At 40.9% G+C, this 27,205-nt stretch overlaps 2 protein-coding genes across 2 annotated transcripts in view; one reads left to right on the top strand and one right to left on the bottom strand.

Moving 5' to 3' along the window:
* The window catches only part of Polr3D (RNA polymerase III subunit C53), a 168,478-nt gene extending 157,907 nt beyond the window's left edge, over positions 1–10,571 (top strand). Inside the window, exon 10 of the mRNA XM_071665555.1 lies at positions 10,469–10,571. Within this exon, the coding sequence (XP_071521656.1) occupies positions 10,469–10,477 (9 nt within the window). The 3' untranslated portion in view covers positions 10,478–10,571. The remainder of the gene's footprint in view (positions 1–10,468) is intronic.
* On the bottom strand, positions 464–26,983 carry Aptx (aprataxin). The gene is made up of 4 exons (XM_071665557.1): positions 26,774–26,983; positions 18,439–18,578; positions 14,025–14,158; positions 464–907 (listed from the first exon to the last, which is right to left on the bottom strand). Exons 1-4 carry the CDS (start codon positions 26,933–26,935, stop codon positions 747–749), a joined length of 597 nt encoding a protein of 198 aa, XP_071521658.1. The 5' UTR covers positions 26,936–26,983; the 3' UTR covers positions 464–746.
* Positions 26,984–27,205: the final 222 nt, after the last annotated feature.

The following is a 27,205-nucleotide window of genomic DNA, read 5'->3' as shown; positions in this document are numbered from 1 at the left end:
TAGACACTGAAGGCACTTTACTTCCAACACTTTCATACTGCAGCCCACTGGGTGGTCTACCTCTCATCTTCAGTCTCCACCCAGTTCTTGAAATACAGCTACTTTTCATCTCTATTTATTTCAGTGTTTCCCTTCATGGTACTTATGCTTTTTTTTTCTACCATTTTCCTCACAGAGTTTACTCAATGGTAACCCTTATTCTATCCATACATACTTTATTCTTACTACCAACTAGTAGTAACAGTTCTTAATCTTTGATAGCCAAACTAACAAGCAAAGTTCTAAGCAAAGGTTTCCTGTACTGCCTTCAACTTTCAGGACTTGAAGACATGAAGATAACTAGGAGCTTTCTGTTAAGAGACTGCATGTCTCAGTCTTCTTGGAAGAATCTAAAGGTATACATGATGTGAACTTCTTCAATCTAATATCAGTCAGGGCATCAGTACAAAGAGAATCAACTACGTATGAAGAATCTGTTTATTTAAAAACTGAGAAAAAAATGCATTCTTGAGAAAGCAAAAAGGGCAAACGCATAAGCACTTTAGCAATCTCTCTGCAAGATGAATACTAAATCTACAAATACCATGGTAAGTGGCCCTTTGCTAAGTATGCCCAGCAACTGGGAATGCTTGTGTATGGCAAGTGTGTATACTTTCATCTTGCTAGAAGCAATCTGATATCTGAGCCATCATAGCTAACTAAATTATTTCAATTATTCAATTCCTTTAGATATAATAACAAGCACTTTAGTTATTTGTATGCTTAGAGAGGTGCTGTTTCAGTTTAGGCATGTTCTGTGGGGAGTAAATGCACTTGTGACACTTGAGAGGTTGATCCAAGAGTTTTTCTCCAGCCACAGGGGTCATTGTTACTACCATGCCACGTTCCTCCAAACATCGAATCACATCTGAAATTAGATTTTTTTTCATTATCACAATTACTTCAGTTTAGACAATCAGCAATTATAATTTTTGGTCCTTTTTTATAGTGTATGTTCAATCCACACAAATGCACCTTGAAGGCTCATGCTTGGGTGTCTGAATGTGTGAGGACATAACCAAGATGAGAAGAAGGGAGAAATGGGTGATATGCTTGAGGAAAGGACCTGGATGCTCTATCTCTGAGTGAAAAATAGTTTACGGTAAGGGAGAAGAATGGTTTGGGAATGTCTTAGGGATAAAGTCAAGAGTTAGTGTGTGGGTGAGAACAAAGGAAGGATAATATATTAAAGAGTGTAAGGAAGTGAGCCCCACAATGATGTGGGTAAAAATGAAAGTGGATTATAAGAGATTGGTGCTTTGCAACTGGCCATGAAAATACTGAGAAAAGAGGCAAGTGATTTGGAAGGACCTGAACGAGTGTCAGCAGTTTTGATGCGACAGAGCAGGTGTTAGTGAGGGGTGATTTGATTGCAAAAGTGGGTGAGGGTATAATTCAGGGCATGGGAAATTTACTGATGTAATTGGAAAGGGTGAGGAACTGCATGCCAAAAAAATATTATAGATAGGGAATATCTGGTTTAAAAGAGGGTCATACATAAGTATCCATGGGTTAGTAGGAAAGATGGTAAGTGAGAATACTGGATTACATACTCATAAATGGGCATGCGAAGGAAAGGCTCTTGGACATGAATGTATTGAAAGGGGTAGCTGGTGGGAAGTCTAATCATTACTTGGTGGAGGCTTTAAGAAAAGAGAAAATGATATGGGTGGTTAAGTGTGTGAGAGCATTATTTATAAGGAAGGGGAGAGCATGAATGGGAGATATTCACGATAAAGTGGCAGAAGGTTAAGAGGAAGGTGCAGAAGCCAAAAAAAAGATGGCAAATGAAAGATGGGATGAGCAAGTATCAGCAAACTTTAGGGAGATCAAGATGTTATGAAATGTGGTTAATAGTGTCAGAAAAACAAGAGAACAAATGGGAACATCAGTGAAGGGGGCAAATGGGGAAGTGGTAAAAGGTAAAGATGTGGTGAAGAGGGAGATGGGAGTGGGAATCTGAAGGACTGTTGAATGTATTTGATGATCAAGTGACAGGTGTGGAGAGTTCGGATCAGGGAAGTATGCAAGGTGAGAGTGTCATGGGAAATGGTTTGGTAAAAAGAGAACAGGTGGCAAGAGCCAGGTGTAAGACAAAATGTGGCATGGCAGCTTGAGTAGATGGTTTTGCAGCTGAATTTCTTATGAAAAGGATAACTGTATTGTTGACTGGTTAAGCAGGATTTTCATGGTATGTATGGACCATGGTGAGTTGCCTGAAGATTGCCAGAATACCTTTGTATAAAGGTAAGGGGAATAAAGGTGAATGTTCAAATCACAGAGGTATAAGTTTGTTGAGAGGTAGTAACACGCTCAGAGAATACTTGATATCTGTTTCCTGTGTCACCGAGGTAGCACCAGGAGCAGACGAAGAAAGGCCACACCTCACATACATTCACTTGCTTGCTGTCATGTATAATGCACCGAAACCACAGCTTCCTATCCACAAACAGTCCCCACAGACTTTTCCATGGTTTAGCCTGGATGCAAGTTGACCCCATGATACCACATCATTCCAATTCATTCACCTGTATGCCTTTCACCCTCCAGCATATTCAGGCCCCAATCACTTGAAATCTTTTTCACTGTTTGCAGTGGGGCGGGGTAGCATCGGGAATGGATGAAGGCAAGCAAGTATGAATATGTACATGTCTGTACATGTGCATGTACGGGCATTTATGTATATATATGTATATGAGTGGACGGGTCATTCTTCGTCTATTTCCTGGCACTACCTCGCTGATGCAGGAAATGGCAATCAAGTATTATAATGATATTATGCACTGAGTGCTCATCCTCCTTGAAGGCTCAGATTGGTGTGTCTGAATGTAACCAAGATGAGAAGAAGGGAGAGATAAGTAGTATGTTTGAGGAAAGAAACCTGGATATTCTGGCTCTGAGTGAAACGAAGCTTAAGGGTAAAGGGGAGGAGTGGTTTGGGAAAGTCTTGGGAGTAAAGACAGGGGGTTGGTGAGAGGACAAGAGCTAAGGAAGGAGTAGCACTACTCCTGAAGCAGGAATTGTGGGAGTATGTGATAGAGTGTAAGAAAGTGAATTCTAGATTGATATGGGAAAAACTGAAAGTGGTTGGAGAAAGATGGGTGCTTATGCACCTGGTCATGAGAGGCAAGTCTTTTGGGAGCAGCTAATTGATTGTGTCAGCAGCTTTGATGCACGAGACCAGATTTTAGTGATGGGTGATTTAAATGCGAAGGTGAGTAATGTGGCAGTTGAGGGTATAATTAGTGTACATGAGGTATTCAGTGTTATATGTACGTGTGTGGGTGTTTATGTATATACGTTAATTTTCATAGGTTAGGCCATTCTTTTGTCTGTTTCCTTGCGCTATCTCACTAATACATGAAACAGCGACAAAGTATAATAAATAAATGAATATAGTGCATATGAATGTGCACTTCCATATAACATATATGATATTTTAGTTTTTTATTATATTTAGTTGCTGTCTCCCATGTTAGTGAGGCATCACAAGGAAACAAATGAAAGAATGGCCCAACCCACCTACATACACATGTATATACATACCTATACATTTCAACATATACATACATACACATAAACAGACATATACATACACACACAAGTACATATTCATACTTGCTGCCTTCATTCATTCCTATCACCACCACGCCACACATGAAATGTCACCCCCTCCCCATGCAAGGTAGCGCTAGGAAAAGACAACAAAGGCCACATTCATTCACACTCAGTCTCTATCTGTCATGTGTAATGCACCAAAACCACAGCTCCCTTTCCACATCCAGGCCCCACAAAACTTTCCATGGTTTACCCAAGATATTTCACATTCTCTGGTGCAATCCATTGACAGCACATCGACCCCAGTATACCATATCAGCCACCAGCGCTATCAGTGAACAACAACTGACTCACTTCCCAAGCCCATTCATCCACAACAGACTGCATACTTACCCCTTTCTCCAAAACTCTTGAATTCACCTCCCTAACAACCCCATCCATAAACAAATTAAACAACCATGGAGACGTCACATACACCTGCCACATATCAACATTCACTGAGAACCAATCACTTTCCTCTCTTCCTACTCATACACATGCCTTACATCCTTGATAAAAACTTTTCACTGCTTCTAGCAACTTACTTCCCACACCACATACTCTAAATACCTTTATATATGTATAAATTTATAACAGAAGGAGTCATGCGGGGAGTGTTCATCCTCCTCGAAGGCTCAGATATATATATTCTTAATATATATATGTTCTTAATGCTACCTCGCTAATGCGGGAAATAGCGAATAGTATGAAAAAAAAAAATATATATATATATATATATATATATATATATATATATATATATATATTTTTTTTTTCTTTTTTGCTTTGTCGCTGTCTCCCGCGTTTGCGAGGTAGCGCAAGGAAACAGATGAAAGAAATGGCCCAACCCACCCCCATACACATGCCTTGATTCAATCCACTGACAGCACGTCAACCCCGGTATACCACATCGCTCCAATTCACTCTATTCTTTGCCCTCCTTTCACCCTCCTGCATGTTCAGGCCCCAATCACACAAAATCTTTTTCACTCCATCTTTCCACCTCCAATTTGGTCTCCCTCTTCTCCTCGTTCCCTCCACCTCCGACACATATATCCTCTTGGTCAATCTTTCCTCACTCATTCTCTCCATGTGACCAAACCATTTCAAAACACCCTCTTCTGCTCTCTCAACCATGCTCTTTTTATTTCCACACATCTCTCTTACCCCTACGTTACTTACTCGATTAAACCACCTCACACCACACATTGTCCTCAAACATCTCATTTCCAGCACATCCATCCTCCTGCGCACAACTCTATCCATAGTCCACGCCTCGCAACCATACAACATTGTTGGAACCACTATTCCTTCAAACATACCCATTTTTGCTTTCCTAGATAATGTTCTCGACTTCCACACATTCTTCAAGGCTCCCAGAATTTTCGCCCCCTCCCCCACCCTATGATCCACTTCCGCTTCCATGGTTCCATCTGCTGCCAGATCCACTCCCAGATATCTAAAACACTTCACTTCCTCCAGTTTTTCTCCATTCAAACTCACCTCCCAATTGAATTGACCCTCAACCCTACTGTACCTAACAACCTTGCTCTTATTCACATTTACTCTTAACTTTCTTCTTTCACACACTTTACCAAACTCAGTCACCAGCTTCTGCAGTTTCTCACATGAATCAGCCACCAGCGCTGTATCATCAGCGAACAACAACTGACTCACTTCCCAAGCTCTCTCATCCCCAACAGACTTCATACTTGCCCCTCTTTCCAAAACTCTTGCATTCACCTCCCTAACAACCCCATCCATAAACAAATTAAACAACCATGGAGACATCACACACCCCTGCCGCAAACCTACGTTCACTGAGAACCAATCACTTTCCTCTCTTCCTACACGTACACATGCCTTACATCCTCGATAAAAACTTTTCACTGCTTCTAACAACTTGCCTCCCACACCATATATTCTTAATACCTTCCACAGAGCATCTCTATCAACTCTATCATATGCCTTCTCCAGATCCATAAATGCTACATACAAATCCATTTGCTTTTCTAAGTATTTCTCACATACATTCTTCAAAGCAAACACATCCTCTATCACTTCTGAAACCACACTGCTCTTCCCCAATCTGATGCTCTGTACATGCCTTCACCCTCTCAATCAATACCCTCCCATATAATTTGCCAGGAATACTCAACAAACTTATACCTCTGTAATTTGAGCACTCACTCTTATCTCCTTCGCCTTTGTACAATGGCACTATGCACGCATTCCGCCAATCCTCAGGCACCTCACCATGAGTCATACATACATTAAATAACCTTACCAACCAGTCAACAATACAGTCACCCCCTTTTTTAATAAATTCCACTGCAATACCATCCAAACCATGGAAGCGGAAGTGAATCATAGGGTGGGGGAGGGGCGAAAATTCTGGGAGCCTTGAAGAATGTGTGGAAGTCGAGAACATTATCTCAGAAAGCAAAAATGGGTATGTTTGAAGGAGTAGGGGTCCCAACAATATTGTATGGTTGCAAGGCGTGGGCTATGGATAGAGTTGTGCGCAGGAGGGTGGATGTGCTGGAAATGAGATGTTTGAGGACAATATGTGGTGTTAGGTGGATTGATCGAGTAAGTAATAATAGGGTAAGAGAGATGTGTGTTAATAAAAAGAGTGTGGTTGAGAGAGCAGAAGAGGGTGTTTTGAAATGGTTTAGTCACATGGAGAGAATGAGTGAGGAAAGATTGACCAAGAGGATATATGTGTCATAGGTGGAGGGAACGAGGAGAAGTGGGAGACCAAATTGGAGGTGGAAAGATGGAGTGAAAAAGATTTTGAGTGATCGGGGCCTGAACATGCAGGAGGGTGAAAGGCGTGCAAGAAATAGAGTGAATTGGAACGATGTGGTATACTGGGGTCGACATGCTGTCAATGGATTGAACCAGGGCATGTGAAGCATCTGGGGTAAACCATGGAAAGTTCTGTGGGACCTGGATGTGGAAAGGGAGCTGTGGTTTCAGTGCATTATTACATGACAGCTAGAGACTGAGTGTGAATGAATGGGGACTATGTTGTCTTCCTAGTGCTACCTCACGTACATGAGGGGGGAGGGGGTTGTTTTTTCATGTGTGGCGGGGTGGCGATGGGAATGAATAAAGGCAGACAGTGTGAATTATGTACATGTGTATATATGTATATGTCTGTGTGTGTATATTATGTATACGTTGAGATGTATAGGTATGTATATTTGTGTGTGTGGACGTGTATGTATATACATGTGTATGTGGGTGGGTTGGGCCATTCTTTCATCTGTTTCCTTGCGCTACCTCGCTAACGCGGGAGACAGCGACAAAGCAAAATTAGTAAATAAATAAATGTAACATTCTTTTATCAAATATCAATGAAAGTTTTGACATAAATGAACTTAATGATAAGAGTACAATTATGCACAAAACTCTAGTGGGAAAGTATATTATTTATGAATTCCTTTAATGAAAATTACCAAGCTGAAAACCCAATAAAAAGGAAAAAAGACATAAACTACAAAAGATAAAGAGCAAATAAGGCAATATATATATATATACAGGTATGTGCATATATGTACACACATGTGTGTATGTGAGTGGATGTGCCTTTCTTTGTCTGTTTCCTGGCACTATCTTGCTAATGCAGGAAACAGCGATCAAGTGTGGCAAAAATATATACACAGGTGGGTCTGCAGCAGGTATATGGCTATTGTTATTTTATGGAGTAGTGAAAGAGGTAAATTAAGGGATTAGAGAGAGGGGCTAGTATGCACTTTGAATGGGGTGAGGGTGGGAAGTGAATCAGTTGTTGTTTGTTAATGACAGCACTGGCGGTAAATGTGAGAAACTGCAGAAACTGGAGTCTGAGCTTGGGTAAGTTGTGAAAGGAGAAACTTGAGATTAAAGGTGAATAAAAGCAAGGTTACTAGATTTAGCAGTGCAAAGGGACTAGGTAGATGGGGAGTGAGTTTGAATGGGGAATATTTGGAAGAAGTAATGTATTTTAGATACCTAGGAGTGGACATGAAGGTTCTAGGTGCATTGAAGAGAGAAAGGTTGAAAATGCCATGTTTTTAGGTATAATAGTCCCAACAAGTTGTGCAGATGTAAGGTGTAGGCTAAAGGCAAGGATATAAAGAGGATGATGGATGTGTTGGAAATGAAATATTTGAGGATATGTGTGTGTGGTGAGTTGATCATGAAAGGAATAACAGGGTAAGAGAGAGGTGGTGTAATAAGAAGAGAAAGGTTGAAAGAGCTGAAGAGAATAAGTGAGAAGAGGTTGATAAAGAGTATATTTGTCTCAGAAACGGAAGAGACAAGGAAAAGGCAACACCAAATTGGGGATGGAAGAATGGGATGAAAAAGATTTTGAATGCTTGGGGATTGAACATGTAGCAGGGTGAAAGGTGTATAGTGTATCAATAGAGTAAGTTGGAGTGATCTGACACACAGGGGGTGGCATGCTGTAAATGAACTGAATTAAAGTATAAGAAGCAGCTGGGGTAAATCATGGAAAGGTCAATTGGTGGCTAGTTGTGAATGAGGCGTCTTCTTTGCCTGATCTTAGTGCTCCCTTACTAAAACAGGAAATGGCAAATAAGTGTGAGAAAAAAGGTGTTACCGGACTCCCCTTGTTCAGGTTACACTGCAAGTAAAAAGTCACCTTTAGCAAGGCTGTATCATTGGGAGTACAATCTTGTCTGAAAACTTTTCACTATAAAAAGTCAACATTTCCCTGCTTCTGGAAGTGGTGTAGCCTTGGTCTCTTAGCGTGAGGGCAAGAGCCAAAGAAGGGGAAGCACTTCTGCTGGAGAAGTTGTGGGAATGTGTGAAAGAATGAAAGGAAGTGAGCTCCAAACTGACTGAGGTGGGTAAAAATGAAATAGGATAATGAGAGATGGGTGATTATCAGTGTTATACACCTGAACAAAGAAGAATGATGAGAGGTAAGTCTTTTGAGAACAGCTGAGTGAGTGTTAGTAATTTTGATGACAGAGATCAGGTATTAGTGATGGGGGATTTGAATGTAAAGTTGGGTAATGTGGCAGTTGAGGGAACATAGAGTAATCAGTAAGGTGAAGAGTAATAGTGAATAGTTTGTAAAGCTGTGCTGAATAAGAACTGGAAATTGGGAATATCTGATTTAAAAAGAGGGACACATGGAGCAGGAAAAATGGTGAATGGGGAATTACTTGGGTATGAATGTGTGAGGGATGCTAGTCATATGTCTGATCATTACCTGGTGGAGGCAAAAATGAAAATTTGCAGAGGCTTTCGGTAAAAAAGGAAATGATGCAGGTGAGAAGAGGCCTGTATGAGGAATACCAGGGAAGAGTAGTGTAAAATGGCAAAAGGTGAAAGAAAAAGAAGTTAGGGGAGTGTGTGAGGAATGGGAGGTATTTTGAGAAGCAATGTTGGCCTGTGAGAGAAGTGTGTGGCATGCAGGTGGGAGGAGGGAATGTGAGAAAGGTCTAGCAAGAGGTGTATAGGCAGTGCTAACTGGGAAAGATGTGAGTGATTGGGAGATGTACAAGCAAAAGTGGCACAAAATCAAGAGGAAGGTGGAAGGACCAAAAAAGAGCACAAAGAGAGTTCGGTTGAGGAAATATCAGCTAACTTCATTGAAGATAAAAAGTTTTAGAAGGAGGTTAATTGTGTGACACAAACAAAAGAATACACAGGAATATAATTAAAAAAGGGATAATGGGGAAGTGGTTGCAGGCAGTGATGAGGTTAAGAGATGGAGTTGCTAATTTGAAGGATTTTTTAAAGAGTTTGATCATAGGGTGGCAGATGTAGGGTGTTTGTTTGGGAAGGTTTGCCATGTAAGTCATGGAAAGTGGTCCAGTGAAAAGAGAAGTGGTAAAAACCCTTGCATACGATGAAATGTGGCAAGGCAGCTGGACTGGATGGTATTACGGTTAAAATTCTCATGAAAGGGGGTGACTATGAAGTTGATGGGTTAATCAGGATTTTCTGTATATGTATGGATCATGGTGAGGTGCTTTAGGACTGATGGAATGCATATATAATGCCACTGTATACAGGGAATAGGTACAAAGGTGAGTGTTTGAAATATGGAGGCGAGTTTGTTGAGTGTACCTGGTATGTTGTATGGTGGTTGAGAGGGTGGTGATAAGTAAAGAGCATCAGACTGGAGGGGAAAGAATGTGGTTTCAGAGGTGGTAGATATATTTACCTCATTTATTAATGTCTTTATCAGAGGTGGTAGAGAATGTATGGATCAGGTGTATACTTTGAAGAATATGGTTGATGAATACTTTGAGAGACAAAAGGATTTGTATGTGAGAGGAAAGCTATTAGAAGCAGTGAGGAGTTTTTATCATGACATTAAGGTGTGTATCACTAGGAAGAGAGAAGGGTGAATGATTCAAATGAAGGTAGGTTGGCTAGAGGGGTGGGTGTTTTATATGTTTATGGATACGATAGTCAGGGAGGTGAATGCAAGTGTCTTGGAGAGACGGGCAGGGTTACAGTCTGTCATAGGTTGAAGGGGAAATTACAAGGTGACTCAGTTGATGTTTGCTGATGACACAGCACCGTTGGTAGATATAAGTGAGAAACTGCAGAGGCTGGCAACAATTACATTTTTAAAAATGGCCTTGTAAATAAAAAACACATAAATCAAATAATGTAAGTAATGGAAATCAGGGCGTTTCATTATTATTAAGACAGAACCAAATATTATGCCAGTGAAAAGCTACAGTATACAAGTATCAGGAAATGTAAAATTCTATAATATACACACTGTACAATGAATTCTTTTAATAAAGACAGGAAATAACAAACTTTAAATCCTGATGCAGTCTTCTCTTTACAGGAAATGTAAGTTCTCAGTGGCATTCTAGTAAAAAAGAATCTAGTTTCGTCCACATTAACAATCTACTTTGAAGAATAACCAATCTTGAGTCTTATGGCTTCCCGGGAACTCTTGGCAGAAACAACACCAGCAGAAGCAGCCTCACCAGTCATCTTGATGTTGTGGTAATTGTAACATTTCCTATAATTCACAAACCAGGACTTACTTTAAATGTCTTCACTGCTCCTTCTTCTGCTGTCATCATATATACTCCAGGCCTTTGCTTGTTCAACAAACATGCTTACACAAACACTTGCATGAGTTTGGTGTTCAGTTCATGTCTAACATTCCCTCCATTATCTTCATTATCAAACTTCAGGAATATGAGGTCTTAAATGCACTGATTAATAATTCACTCTTGGCACTCTCCTTGATCTCTGCAGTATCACCTATTGAAAATAGTTTAAAGTAGGTTCACTAAGTCCAAGGGCATGCATAATATGAGCTGTTCATTCACCTCTCTCATAACGTTTGAGCATGGTGATGGCCTTATGGTACTTAGCAACACTGGTATCAGGAGAACTTAAAAGATGCTTTGGTGGCATGATGCAAGGGGTAAAATGCATGCAATATACAATATACTGGCCTCACAAAATACTGTAGCATTCTATGACCATAGACTGTATCTATACCATGTGTATGTACACTTCTTGCATGGTGCTTACAATGCCACCCTGTTAGCTCTGTGATGATAACGTTATTCCAGATTTATGCCCACATAAATGAAAAAAAGTGTAAATGGACCACTGACGTTATTCTAAAGATGGGGCAAGTTAAATATGTGTAAATTGTGAAATATCTTTACCTGGATTTGGGAGAGTGTGTGACAGGATAAAGTTGAGATAAAATGAGAAGAAAAACAAGGTTATAAAGTACAGCAGCGGATACAGACAGGTTTGTAGTTGTGTGAGTCTGAATGGAGAGAATCTACAGAAAGTGATGTTTTAGATATCTGGGAGTGGAACTGGCAGCATACAAAATCATGAATACTTAGGTGAGGATAAAAGTGAGTGAAGGGGCTAAGGTCACAGGTGCACTGAGAAGTGAGTAGAAGAGAGGTTAATGTTTGTGAGGCAAAGACAGGTATGCTTGATGGTATAGTAGTTCCAATTCCAATGGTGTTATAAAGATGAGAGGCATGAGCCTTAGATAAGAAAGTATGATAGGGTGAATATATTGGAAATTAAATGTGTGAGGACAATAAGTGGTGATGTCAGGAAGGTTGACTGAATAAGTAATGATAAGGTAATTTGTTTAATTTGTTTATGGATGGGGTTGTTAGGGAGGTGAATGCAAGAGTTTTGGAAAGAGGGGCAAGTATGAAGTCTGTTGGGGATGAGAGAGCTTGGGAAGTGAGTCAGTTGTTGTTCGCTGATGATACAGCGCTGGTGGCTGATTCATGTGAGAAACTGCAGAAGCTGGTGACTGAGTTTGGTAAAGTGTGTGAAAGAAGAAAGTTAAGAGTAAATGTGAATAAGAGCAAGGTTATTAGGTACAGTAGGGTTGAGGGTCAAGTCAATTGGGAGGTGAGTTTCAATGGAGAAAAACTGGAGGAAGTGAAGTGTTTTAGATATCTGGGAGTGGATCTGGCAGCAGATGGAACCATGGAAGCGGAAGTGGATCATAGGGTGGGGGAGGGGGCGAAAATTCTGGGAGCCTTGAAGAATGTGTGGAAGTCGAGAACATTATTTAGGAAAGCAAAAATGGGTATGTTTGAAGGAATAGTGGTTCCAACAATGTTGTATGGTTGCGAGGCGTGGGCTATGGATAGAGTTGTGCGCAGGAGGATGGATGTGCTGGAAATGAGATGTTTGAGGACAATGTATGGTGTGAGGTGGTTTGATCAAGTAAGTAACGTAAGGGTAAGAGAGATGTGTGGAAATAAAAAGAGCGTGGTTGAGAGAGCAGAAGAGGGTGTTTTGAAATGGTTCGGGCACATGGAGAGAATGAGTGAGGAAAGATTGACCAAGAGAATATATGTGTTTGAGGTGGAGGGAACGAGGAGAAGCGGGAGACCAAATTGGAGGTGGAAAGATGGAGTGAAAAAGATTTTGTGTGATCGGGGCCTGAGCATGCAGGAGGGTGAAAGGAGGGCAAGGAATAGAGTGAATTGGAGCGATGTGGTATACCAGGGTTGACGTGCTGACAGTGGATTGAATCAAGGCATGTGAAGCGTCTGGGGTAAACCATGGAAAGCTGTGTAGGTATGTATATTTGCGTGTGTGGACGTATGTATATACATGTGTATGGGGGTGGGTTGGGCCATTTCTTTCGTCTGTTTCCTTGCGCTACCTCACAAACGCGGGAGACAGCGAAAAAAAAAAAAAAAAGTAAGAGAGAGGCATGGTAGTAAGTAGGGTATGAGCAAGAAAGCTGAAGATGTGTTGAAACTAACTGAACATAAGGAGTGGATGAGGAAGATGACTCAGAGGTTATACTTGTCAGAAACGGAGGGCACAAGGAAAAGGGAGAAACTGAGGAGGAGGTAGAAGGATGAAGTGAAAGAGGCCTTGAGAGTTTTGGGCTTGGAACACACAGGAGGGATGAGGCATGCATGGGCTAGAGCAAACTGGAGTAATGTGGTACACAGGGGGTCACATGCTGTTAATGGGCTGAAATAGAGCAAATGAAGTGGTCTGGAGAAATTACAGAAAGGTCTTTTGGGCCTGGTTGTGGATAGGAGGCTGTGGTTTTAGTGTATTACACATGAGAGCTAGCGAATGGATGCCAGTAAATTAATCCTTTGCATAGTCTGTTTCTAATGCTACCTCGCTAATGCAAGAAATGGCAAAGAAGTATGAAAGAAAGAAAAATATGTATACATACCTGAAAAGAATCCATGTGCCATGGGGGAGACGGAATGTGTTGTGAATGTATGGTATAGGAGGAAAGCTGCTAAAAGTAATTCCCTGATTTTTCTAATAAGATTGTTTGATGCCTGTGTAAAGTGCTCAAATGTTTAGTCAAAATATATAATGATATTTTTTTGGAGGGGAAGTTTTGCTATGGTGCAATTTCTTCTTAATTATTTCAAATTTAGAAGGTTTCAAAAACTGGGAAGGCCCAGGTCCTAGTTGATGTAAGCTTTGGAAGTTATTTTTAAGTTTGAACACCTTTACTTTTACTGTCCTGTAGCACTCAAGAAGCTGGCCACATGCACAGGTCAAAACCATATGCCATAAAGTACTGTGGTATGTGTGCATCTATGTGCAGGGAAATTGAGTGGAAGGTGCTCAGTTTCTTCTCTATGGTACTTGCATCGTGGGCATAAAGGTTCTTGGGATATGGTGAAGTGGTGTTTGTAGTGTTGTAGAGATAGGTGATGTCCAGAGTAGAGTAGGAGAGTGCGACTTGTTTGTTTGGGGAGTGTTATTTCTGATGGAAGCATTTCTTGAGGGTTGGAATGTTGGTTATTTATTGCTTGCCAGGTTATTTCAGATTGTATGTGTTTTGTCCATAAATAAATTAACAAGTAAATAATATTGTACTTAAAGATTCAGGAAAAGATCATACTCACCTGCACTATCCAAAAAGTATCTTGTATTGAAGGAGTTCCAATGACGTTTAGTCTTTAAGCAAGGAGAATCAAAGTCTTGGCTGATCATGTGAAGGTGTAACTGAGACATGCTGGGAATTGCATGGTATCCATATCTGTTTGTGAACAAATTACATAAATATCTTCAAGGATATTAAAGAGAGATATCAAAATTTCCCATACATGGCTATATTTGTAGAGTTGCACACATAATGAAAGTGCAACAAGAAAAAGAGTAAGAGGAAGTACAGTGAAGTACAATGGAAAGTTTTCAGTTTCATGACAAACTGCAAAAGATATGTGATGATTACTCATGATAAAGAGTTCTGGCTACATGAGCAGTTATGGAGTGGTAGTGGTGATGGAGTGAGAATGGATGACTAGGGAGGTGTTGCAGCAAGGGTAGTGGTGAAATGAGGGTAGTGATACTTTCACTGTCCTGAACTATCAAAATAATCAATCGAAGGAAAATAAAGTAGAAGCAGGGAAACCAACTGCCTACATACAACAGTCACTGAAGACAATGACATGCCATAACATGAACGCAAAATTTTTCCGGTCATTTAGAAAGAATGAGATGTACATAGCAGTACATACAATGAAAAAGACTATTCTGCAGTAAAATACAGAAACAAAAAAGAATATGCAAGTAAGAAAGAGAGAGAATGAATTCAGAAAAGTGAACTGACATACACTCTATCTATTCTATTCTATGCCCGTTTCCTCCAAGAACTCCCATCAAGGAGTGGCCATGGGAAAAGAGTCTCCACTTAAACCTGTTCTTACATGCCTCCCTCGCATCCACCATTTCTTTCCTCATTCCATCTTGTCACACCATATGCTCTTCTCAAACAGCTCATTTCCAAAGCCTCAATTCTTGACCTCAGTGACTCATTCCATGTCCACATTTTGGCTACATAGGTGAGAGATGGGAGGAATATGCTGTACTTTAATCCTCTCTTCCATGTTTACACCCCTACCCTTCAATGACTCTTCTACCCTGTACTGCTCTCTCCTTTCTCTCTACTTCCATAACACAAAACTTACCCAAGACAACTCCTAAATACTTAAATTCTCTCACCTCTTTCTGTCTCCCCCCCCCCATATGTAAAGCACAATTCAGTACACTTTGTTCTTTCATTCTATATGGTTTAAGAATCTATACTTTCACTCTGTTTCCTTTCCAACACCATTACTTTCCTTTTACTTGCATTTACCTTCAACTGTTGATACTTACACACATCATAAGACACACTTACAACCTTCTGCAACACTTCTTCACTCTCAGCAAAGAACACAGTATCATCTGTAAACAGGATTGCCACTGGCCATCATATCTCACTGCCACACTCTATCTCTGCACCCCCTTCCCCTAGTTTTGCTTTCGACTTCCTTATCACTCCATCTTTCTTTCTTTTCTTTCAAACTATTCGCCATTTCCCGCGTTAGCAAGGTAGCGTTAAGAACAGAGGACTGGGCCTCTGAGGGAATATCCTCACCTGGCCCCCTTCTCTGTTCCTTCTTTTGGAAAGTTAAAAAAAAAAAAAAAAAAACAAGAGGGGAGGATTTCCAGCCCCCCGCTCCCTCCCCTTTTAGTCGCCTTCTACGACACGCAGGGAATACGTGGGAAGTATTCTTTCTCCCCTATCCCCAGGGATAAATTATATTTATATTTATTTTTGCTTTGTCGCCGTCCCCCGCGCCCACGAGGCAGCGCAAGGAAACAGACGAAAGAAATGGCCCAACCCACCCCCATACACATGTATATACATACACGTCCACACTATATCTATATCCACATCTATAGATATTAAAAAGCCATTGTGACATCAGCCCTTTCTCACATGCAAATGCCTACATAAGCAATTTCTCAGCTCTTCATCTGCTCTTACACATGCATTTGCTCTTCTACAGAAGACTTTCACACCATCCAACAGCCATATCCAACTCCTTATATCTATGACACATCTCATAAAGCATTTCACTCTATTCTGTTATACGCTTTCTCCAGATCCATAAATGCTGCATACAACTTATTACCTTTTGCTAAATACTTTTCCACTATCATCTTTACTACAAAAATCTGATCCATACATCCGTTGCCTTTCCTAAAACTCCCTTGCCTCTCACTTATTCTCTATTCAGTCACTTCCATCACTCTTCCTTGTATACTTAAAAGACTTGTTCACCTATTTCTGCTAAATACATCCTTTGCAATAAACAATAACTTTCACTCAATCCTCAAGCACAACCTTCTGTTTCCTTGATAAATTACAAACCATATGCATCCACTATATATCACACTTCCTCCTCCATACTTCAGCATCTCAGCCATAATCCTATCCGCTCTAGGTACCTTTCCTAGCTTTAGCCTCAATGCTGCCCTTTTTACCTCCATTTCAGCAATAGGCCCTTGCATTCGTATCCTCTTCCTTTCATCCTCCATACCCATGCATGTAACAAGTGTTGTTTCCCCTTCTTCCACATTCATCAGGTCTTCAAAATACTTTTCATATTCCTTTCACTTCCTCCTTACTTCTCACATTAACATTTCTACTATTACAACCACCTCTTTCCTTTTTCACCTTCCAGTATAATTTCTTATTATTCCAAGAATTTTCACTCAACTTTCTTCCAAAATCTTGATTTACTCTCCTCTACCAGCTCCTTCACATTCCACTTACATGTTTTATATTCTTACCTCCTCCTTTGCTGAACTTCCACTAGTACATTCCTATCGAGCAATCTACCATATACCTTTTCTTCCCTTCCACAGCATTTCTAATCTCTTCCATTATCTATGCACTGCCCTTTATATTCCTATATTTCATGACTTTGTATCCAACTACTAATTCTACAACCTTTAATAGTATTTCTCTAAACATTTTAAACCTCATTCACTCATGACTGCATTCCTACCTTCACTGCACATCCATATAAATTTTCAGTGACCCTCCTTTCATACTCCTCCCTGTATTTTTTCTGATTCATCTTGCTTGCCAACACTTTTACCTTTCCATTCTTCCTTTCACCACACTTCCACTTCTCTGTGATCCTTATCCTCACAACATGGCCAGGGCCTCCAAAGAATCCCCTCACAACCTCACATCTAGCACAGCCTTTCTCAAAACTTTCATCCACTGTCACACTGTCAGTCAAATCCTTTTGTTCTTCTTTTCCAACAATCTCCATCCATGTATATCTGTGGATAATCTTAAGCTGAAAAAAGGTGTTTGCAAAGAATAAACCACTCTCAGCACAAACATCCACAAGATAACTTTCATTCTCATTTACCCCATGCACTCCTCATTTACCAACCATCTCATCAATTTCATCACATCCTACACAGCTAGCTAAAGCACATTGGAGGAATAAATAAATATGGGAGAGACAAACACGTACTATACACTGGTTAAAGCATAAGAAACGATAGTAATCATAAATAATAACTGTTTTTACCTGCTCATCTTTCTTCCTTTTAATGAGGTAGCTTCAGAAACTGACAAATGAGCCTTCAGGGAAAAAAAATCCTTACTTTTGTTCTTTCTTCTGTTCCTACCTCTGAAAAGTTTTAACAAAAGAGATGATCTCCAGCCCCTAATTCTACCCTCTCTAGTCACCTTCTACAATATGAAGGAGATACATGATTAGTATTCTTTCTCCCTAAACATAAGGACATAACAATATCAAAGCTAAACAAAAACCTTTCAACAGACAACTGAGCTTTCAGAAAAAATCTTGCTTTTGCTCTTTCTGTTCCTACCTCTAAAAAGCATTAATATAGGAGGAGATGCTCTCCAGCCCCTAATCCTGCTCTCTTTAGTCACCTTCTACAACATATATTTTCCTAAACCCAGGAACATATATAACAATATCAAAACTAAACCAAAAGCATTCAAATATCCCACTAAATGGAGTCCTCCCTCCCAGTCAAAACAGCCTTGCTACATCTTATTCTAACACTAACATTCACATAACCTTAATACAACCAAAGATAACTATGATACATTTCATGGACATAGTTTCTGAAAATCTTCCTCGTTTTCTAAAATGTTTTCAAAGACAGTACTATATTAGCATCCCCAAACATCAAAATATATAATTCATGGTTAAAATGAAAAAAGTTGGGCACTGACAGGGTTTCTCATTTTTATAAAAGATCATGGGAATCCCTTACAAATCAAGAGATAAAGATCAGTTTCTATGATCAGGAAACTGGCATAAAAATGTTTCAGATGGGTATGAATAACTATTCATTTTCATTTTACAGTGCCTTTTGAAAGAATGAGTATTTTCAATGACCTTTGAGTATTCTCCTTCATTTTTTAATTCTAAAATTCCTTTAGTTCATCAAACCTATTAATTATGAAGGCATAAAAAAAATCTGTTCTCTCACCTGAACTCAATCTGTGGGTATTTAGTGGCTAATAATCGAGACTGGTCTTCCATGTACCGCAGCAGCTCGCTTTGTTCTCTCTTGAGTGACTTTAAGTTAGGAATATTTATTCTGGGTATCACCAAGAAGTGGTAGCGGGCCTGTAAAGCATAAAAATTATGATGCCACCTATGTCAAATCAAATCATCATCTTGTAGTTTCATTAAGATAAAAATATGGTCAACTTTCCTGTAACACGCATATGGTATTGAACCCTTAAACCGAGGCATACATCAAAAATGAAGCTTACTCAGTGTAGAAAAATAATGCAATCAATGGACTGAACTAGGGCATGTGAAGTGTCTGGGGTAAATCATGGAAAGGTCTGTGGGACCTGGATGTGGACAGGGAGTTGTGGTTTTGGCGACAGCTAGAGATCGAGTTTGAACAAATGTAGCCTTTTTTGTGTCTTTTCCTGGCGCTACCTCACTGAAGCAGGGGGTAGCGGTGATGTTACGTATGGTGTGGGGTAGTTATGCTTCTTCCAGTAGGGCGGGCTAGCGCCAGGAATGGATGAAGGCAAGCAAGTATGAATGCATATATATATGTATGTGTGTGTGTATGTTGATTTATTTTATTTATTTTGCTTTGTCGCTGTCTCCCGCGTTTGCGAGGTAGCGCAAGGAAACAGACGAAAGAAATGGCCCAACCCACCCCCATACACATGTATATACATACATGTCCACACACGCAAATATACATACCTATATATCTCAATGTACACATATATATACACACACAGACACATACATATATACCCATGCACACAATTCACACTGTCTGCCTTTATTCATTCCCATCGCCACCTCGCCACACATGGAATACCATCACCCTCCCCCCTCATGTGTGCGAGGTAGCGCTAGGAAAAGACAACAAAGGCCCCATTTGTTCACACTGTCTCTAGCTGTCATGCAATAATGCCCGAAACCACAGCTCCCTTTCCACATCCAGGCCCCACACAACTTTCCATGGTTTACCCCAGACGCTTCACATGCCCTGATTCAATCCACTGACAGCACGTCAACCCGGTATACCACATTCGATCCAATGCACTCTATTCCTTGCCCACCTTTCACCCTCCTGCATGTTTAGGCCCCGATCACTCAAAATCTTTTTCACTCCATCTTTCCACCTCCAATTTGGTCTCCCACTTCTCCTCGTTCCCTCCACTTCCGACACATATATCCACTTGGTCAATCTTTCCTCACTCATTCTCTCCAATCTTTCCTCACTCATTCTCTCCACTTACTCAATCAAACCACCTCACACCACACATTGTCCTCAAACATCTCATTTCCAGCACATCCACCCTCCTGCGCACAACTCTATCCATAGCCCACGCCTTGCAACCATACAACATTGTTGGAACCACTATTCCTTCAAACATACCCATTTTTGCTTTCTGAGATAATGTTCTCGACTTCCACACATTCTTCAAGGCTCCCAGGATTTTCGCCCTCTCCCCCACCCTATGATTTACTTCCGCTTCCATGGTTCAATCCGCTGCCAGATCCACTCCCAGATATCTAAAACACTTGACTTCCTCCAGTTTTTCTCCATTCAAACTTACCTCCCAATTGACTTGACCCTCAACCCTACTGTACCTAATAACCTTGCTCTTATTCACATTTACACTTAACTTTCTTCTTTCACACACTTTACCAAACTCAGTCACCAGCTTCTGCAGTTTCTCACATGAATCAGCCACCAGCGCTGTATCATCAATGAACAACAACTGACTCACTTCCCAAGCTCTCTCATCCACAACAAACTTCATACTTGCCCCTCTTTCCAAAACTCTTGCATTCACCTCCCTAACAACCCCATCCATAAACAAATTAAACAACCATGGAGACATCACACACCCCTGCCGCAAACCTACATTCACCGAGAAGTAATCACTTTCCTCTCTTCCTACACGTACACATGCCTTACATCCTCGATAAAAACTTTTCACTGCTTCTAACAACTTGCCTCCCACACCATATATTCTTAATACCTTCCACAGAGCATCTCTATCAACTCTATCATATGCCTTCTCCAGATCCATAAATGCTACATACAAATCCATTTGCTTTTCTAAGTATTTCTCACATACATTCTTCAAAGCAAACACCTGATCCAAACATCCCCTACCACTTCTGAAACCACACTGCTCTTCCCCAATCTGATGCTCTGTACATGCCTTCACCCTCTCAATCAATACCCTCCCATATAATTTACCAGGAATACTCAACAAACTTATACCTCTGTAATTTGAGCAATCACTCTTATCCCATTTGCCTTTGTACAATGGCACTATGCATGCATTCCGCCAATCCTCAGGCACCTCACCATGAGTCATACATACATTAAATAACCTTATCAACCAGTCAACAATACAGTCACCCCCTTTTTTAATAGATTCCACTGCAATACCATCCAAACCTGCTGCCTTGCCGGCTTTCATCTTCCGCAAAGCTTTTACTACCTCTTCTCTGTTTACCAAATCATTTTCCCTAACCCTCTCGCTTTGCACACCACCTCGACCAAAACACCCTATATCTGCCACTCTATCATCATACACATTCAACAAACCTTCAAAATACTCACTCCATCTCCTTGTCACATCACCACTACTTGTTATCACCTCCCCATTAGCGCCCTTCACTGAAGTTCCCATTTGTTCCCTTGTCTTACACACTTTATTTACCTCCTTCCAGAACATCTTTTTATTCTCCCTAAAATTTAATGATACTCTCTCACCCCAACTCTCATTTGCCCAGTTTTTTCACCTCTTGCACCTTTCTCTTGACCTCCTGTCTCTTTCTTTTATACATCTCCCACTCAATTGCATTTTTTCCCTGCAAAAATCGTCCAAATGCCTCTCTCTTCTCTTTCACTAATAATCTTACTTCTTCATCCCACCACTCACTACCCTTTCTAATCTGCCCACCTCCCACCCTTCTCATGCCACAATCATCTTTTGCGCAAGCTATCACTGCTTCCCTAAATACATCCCATTCCTCCCCCACTCCCCTTACCTCCTTTGTTCTCACCTTTTTCCATTCTGTATTCAGTCTCTCCTGGTACTTCCTCACACAAGTCTCCTTCCCAAGCTCACTTACTCTCACCACTCTCTTCACCCCAACATTCTCTCTTCTTTTCTGAAAACCCATACAAATCTTCACCTTCGCCTCCACAAGATAATGATCAGACATCCCTCCAGTTGCACCTCTTAGTACATTAACATCCAAAAGTCTCTCTTTCGCGCTCCTATCAATTAACACGTAATCCAATAACGCTCTCTGGCCATCTCTCCTACTTACATACGTATACTTATGTATATCTCTCTTTTTAAACCAGGTATTCCCAATCACCAGTCCTTTTTCAGCACATAAATCTACAAGCTCTTCACCATTTCCATTTACAACACTGAACACCCCATGTATACTAATTATTCCCTCAACTGCCACATTACTCACCTTTGCATTCAAATCACCCATCACTATCACCCGGTCTCGTGCATCAAAACCACTAACACACTCATTCAGCTGCTCCCAAAACACTTGCCTCTCATGATCTTTCTTCTCATGCCCAGGTGCATATGCACCAATAATCACCCATCTCTCTCCATCAACTTTCAGTTTTACCCATATCAATCTAGAGTTTACTTTCTTACACTCTATCACATACTCCCACCACTCCTGTTTCAGGAGTAGTGCTACTCCTTCCCTTGCTCTTGTCCTCTCACTAACCCCTGACTTTACTCCCAAGACATTCTCAAACCACTCTCTTCCCCTTTACCCTTGAGCTTCGTTTCACTCAGAGCCAAAAAATCCAGGTTCCTTTCCTCAAACATGCTACCTATCTCTCCTTTTTTCTCATCTTGGCTTACATCCACACACATATTTAGACAACCCGATCTGAGCCTTCGAGGAGGATGAGCACTCCCCTTTTAGAAAGTTAAAATACAAGGAGGGGAGGGTTTCTAGCCCCCCGCTCCCGTCCCCTTTAGTCGCCTTCTACGACACGAGAGGAATGCATGGGAAGTATTCTTTCTCCCCTATCCCCAGGGATGTACAGAGCATCAGATTGGGGAAGAGCAGTGTGGTTTCAGAAGTGGTAGAGGATGTGTGGATCAGGTGTTTGCTTTGAAGAATGTATGTGAGAAATACTTAGAAAAGCATATGGATTTGTATGTAGCATTTATGGATCTGGAGAAGGCATATGATAGAGTTGATAGAGATGCTCTGTGGAAGGTATTAAGAATATATGGTGTGGGAGGCAAGTTGTTAGAAGCAGTGAAAAGTTTTTATCGAGGATGTAAGGCATGTGTACATGTAGGAAGAGAGGAAAGTGATTGGTTCTCAGTGAATGTAGGTTTGCGGCAGGGGTGTGTGATGTCTCCATGGTTGTTTAATTTGTTTATCGATGGGGTTGTTAGGGAGGTGAATGCAAGAGTTTTGGAAAGAGGGGCAAGTATGAAGTCTGTTGGGGATAGGGGTTTAAGAATACTTCCCACGTATTCCCTGCGTGTCGTAGGAAGGCGACTAAAAGGGGAGGGAGCGGGGGGCTGGAATTCCTCCCCTCTCGTTTTTTTTTTAAATTTTCCAAAAGAAGGAACAGAGGGGGGCCAGGTGAGGATATTCCAAAAAAGGCCCAGTCCTCTGTTCTTAGCGCTACCTCGCTAATGCGGGAAATGGCGAATGGTTTAATAAAGAAAAAAAAAAAAAAATATATATATATATATATATATGTTTTGGAAGGAGGTAAATAAAGTGCATAAGACAAGGGAACAAATGGGAACTTCAGTGAAGGGGGCTAATGGGGAGGTGATAACAGGTAGTGGTGATGTGAGGAGATGGAGTGAGTATTTTGAAGGTTTGTTGAATGTTTTTGATGATAGAGTGGCAGATACACGGTGTTTTGGTCGGGGTGGTGTGCAAAGTGAGAGGGTTAGGGAGAATGGTTTGGTAAACAGAGAAGAGGTAGTAAAAGCTTTGCGGAAGATGAAAGCTGGCAAGGCAGCGGGTTTGGATGGTATTGCAATGGAATTTATCAAAAAAAAAAAGGGGGGTATTGTTGACTGGTTGGTAAGGTTATTTAATGTATGTATGATTCATGGTGAGGTGCCCAAGGATTGGCGGAATGCTTGCATAGTGCCATTGTACAAAGGCAAAGGGGATAAGAGTGAGTGCTCAAATTACAGAGGTATAAGTTTGTTGAGTATGCATGGGTAGTTATATGGGAGGGTATTGATTGAGAGGATGAAGGCATGTACAGAGCATCAGATTGGGGAAGAGCAGTGTGGTTTCAGAAGTGGTAGAGGATGTGTGGATCAGGTGTTTGCTTTGAAGAATGTATGTGAGAAATACTTAGAAAAGCAAGGGGATTTGTATGTAGCATTTATGGATCTGGAGAAGGCATACGAGAGAATTGATAGAGATGCTCTGTGGAAGGTATTAAGAATATATGGTGTGGGAGGCAAGTTGTTAGAAGCAGTGAAAAGTTTTTATCGAGGATGTAAGGCATGTGTACGTGTAGGAAGAGAGGAAAGTGATTAGTTCTCAGTGAAATGTAGGTTTGCGGCAGGGGTGTGTGATGTCTCCATGGTTGTTTAATTTCTTTATGGATGGGGTTTTTAGGGAGGTGGATGCAAGACTTTTGGAAAGGGGCAAGTATGCAGTCTGTTGTGGATGAGAGAGCTTGGGAAGTGAGTCAGTTGTTGTTCGCTGATGATACAGCGCTGGTGGCTGATTCATGCGAGAGAGTTTGGTAAAGTGTGTGAAAGAAGAAAGTTGAGAGTAAATGTGAATAAGAACAAGGTTATTAGGTACAGTAGAGTTGAGGGTCAATTAAATTGGGAGGTAAGTTTGAATGGAGAAAAACTGGAGGAAGTGAAGTGTTTTAGATATCTGGGAGTGGATTTGGCAGCAGATGGAACCATGGAAGCGGAAGTGAATCATAGGGTGGGGGAGGGGGCAAAAATTCTGGGAGCCTTGAAGAATGTGTGGAAGTCGAGAACATTATCTCGGAAAGCAAAAATGGGTATGTTTGAAGGAATAGTGGTTCCAACATTGTTGTATGGTTGCGAGGCATGGGCTATGGATAGAGTTGTGCGCAGGATGGTGGATGTGCTGGAAATGAGATGTTTGAGGACAATACGTGGTGTGAGGTGGTTTGATCGAGTAAGTAATAATATAGTAAGAGAGATGTGTGGTAATAAAAAGAGTGTGGTTGAGAGAGCAGAAGAGGGTGTTTTGAAATGGTTTAGTCACATGAGAGAATGAGTGAGGAAAGATTGACCAAGAGGATATATGTGTTAGAGGTGGAGGGAACGAGAAGTGGGAGACCAAATTGGAGGTAGAAAGATGGAGTGAAAAAGATTTTGAGTGATTGGGGCCTGAACATGCAGGAGGGTGAAAGGCGTGCAAGGAATAGAGTGAATTGGAACGATGTGGTATACCGGGGTCGACGTGCTGTCAATGCATTGAACCAGGGCATGTGAAGCGTCTGGGGTAAACCATGGAAAGTTGTGTGGGGCCTGTATGTGGAAAGGGAGCTGTGGTTTCGGTGCATTATTACATGACAGCTAGAGACTTAGTGTGAACGAATGGGGTCTTTGTTGTCTTTTCCTAGCGCACACAAGAGGGGGGAGGGTGTTGTTATTCCATGTGTGGCGGGGTGGCGATGGGAATGAATAAAGGCAGACAGTATGAATTATGTACATGGGTATATATGTATGTGTGTGTATATATATGTAAACATTGAGATGTATAGGTATGTATATTTGTGTGTGTGGACGTGTATGTATATACATGTGTATGTGGGTGGGTTGGGCTATTTCCCTGCAACTGTAAGTAGTACAACCTAGAGCTGCGGGAACCTTTGAAAAGGCCCTTGGTGAAACTAGGACTCTCACAGAAATTAGTCAGTTGATATGAATATGTAAATGTGTATATATGTATATGTGTATGTATATGTATATATACGTTGAAATGTATAGGTATGTATTTGTGCGTGTGTGTGTTTATGTATATACATGTGTATTTGGGCGGGTTGGGCCAATCTTTCGTGTTTCCTTGCGATACCTCGCTAACGCGGGAGACAGCGGCTAAGTATAATAAATAAATAAATAAATAAATAAATAAATACACACACATACACACACACACACACACACACACACATATATATATATGTGTGTGTGTGTGTGTGTGTGTAAATTTCTCTACAAAAATATTTGTAACTTTTCTTTAATGTGCAGTTCCTTTAGGCACGTAATGTAGTTTTTTCTCAATGTTATCTGTAATGTTCTTACAGTACTTTTCACATTAGCCTACGTAAAAATGTTTCATGAACAAGTCACGTTCAGTAGGAGAATGAACTTCACAACACACTTAAAATGGACAAGAAATATTACGAAGAGAACATATATCATGACTATCATCAGTGATTCTATACCAATACCAATTTCCGAAAAAATAATTCCTTTGGGACTTAAGATTAATAATTCATGTAATGACCTACACTGAAGTATTTTTCCTTTAAATCCTTCCATGACTTTAATCTATTGTTGAATCCTTCCTTGACTTTAATCCATTATTTCATCCATTGACTTTAATCCATTGTTAAGTCTATGGGCAAAAATCTTATTCTAAATTTAAAATACCTGTAGAAAAAAAAAAACTTCATAATATTTATCCTCTATAATGCTAACCTGTTAAAATTAAGTTATGTAAGGCATCGTTTGTTTACACCCCCGTCCACCTATCTCTCCCTACCACAACCGTACACAAACGTCTCACGTGAGGACTTTACTACTGGCTACACAATAATCAGGTGGCATGTATAACCATGAAGTTCATTTTCGTTCGAAAGTTTTTTTTCTATTTTTTAAAAAGAATTTGAAAATGCGAGATTCTGAACTACAAGAAAGTTAACCATTATTTCCCCGTTCCCCATACTTATTATTAGTGAATTTAGCTTGTACTCTCTTCCCTATTTACAAAATTCCTCCAGCGCTATCCACTCCTGAAGTCGATCTTCTCCATCTCTAATATCTTGTTATATTACGTTTACAAACACGTCTCTTGTACGCTGATACCCCTGCTTTGCCGTATGATAACTCGCCCATCATCACAGTTAACGTAGTGTGTCATGTGAAGCTCGACAGTAGGTGTCAAAGGACATCCGCCCGTCCACTGAGGAAAATTCAGCAGCAAATCGGACCGTATAGCGGGCACAACAAAGACCACTGTCGGCCACCCGTTGCTCCAACCCCACCGGACTGTTTTACCCAAGCTCATTTTACCTTTGGATACTTGTCCTTGATGATGACGACCCGATCGTCCGATTTCACGATGAGATTGGGATCGTTCATGGAAGCCAGAAGACCCCGTGACCAGTGAGTCTTAGTCGGCTGTAAAGTTGAGGAGTCAGGAGCAGGCCTCTTGCCAGGCGTAGCTTCCGCCATCTTGCTTCGCCATGACGACCCTGGCTTCCCCAAGCCTCCTCCAACCCCTCCCCTAGCGGCGGCGGGACACCCCCACACCCCCAGCTCTTCGCTCGCCCCTACTGTTTCCACTTGTCACTAGATCTTTAGAGACATAATTTTCTTAATGTCAGTAACTCTACTAAGAATAGGTCCTGGCAACAAAGAAAGAACATTTACAGCCTTATAAGTACTAACGTTTTGGTCCTTCCTGTGGAGCTGGTCAATAAATGAGCTCTTAGCATGAGTTTA

Source organism: Panulirus ornatus, chromosome 10 (genome assembly GCF_036320965.1).
Source record: "Panulirus ornatus isolate Po-2019 chromosome 10, ASM3632096v1, whole genome shotgun sequence".
Classification (NCBI taxonomy): Eukaryota; Metazoa; Arthropoda; class Malacostraca; order Decapoda; family Palinuridae; genus Panulirus; species Panulirus ornatus.
Note: the sequence above shows the minus strand (reverse complement) of the source record. Positions and strands in the feature narration are given on the sequence as shown.

What these genes read in the sequence shown, in the direction of transcription:
- Aptx (XM_071665557.1), bottom strand. Translation starts at nt 26,935, where the DNA reads ATGGCGGAAGCTACGCCTGGCAAGAGGCCTGCTCCTGACTCCTCAACT. An exon ending in TCAAGGACAAGTATCCAAAG is followed by an intron (nt 18,579 to 26,773) that starts GTAAAATGAGCT and finishes TATGCTTTACAG; the next exon opens with GCCCGCTACCACTTCTTGGT. An exon ending in ATACTTTTTGGATAGTGCAG is followed by an intron (nt 908 to 14,024) that starts GTGAGTATGATC and finishes ATCTAATTTCAG; the next exon opens with ATGTGATTCGATGTTTGGAG.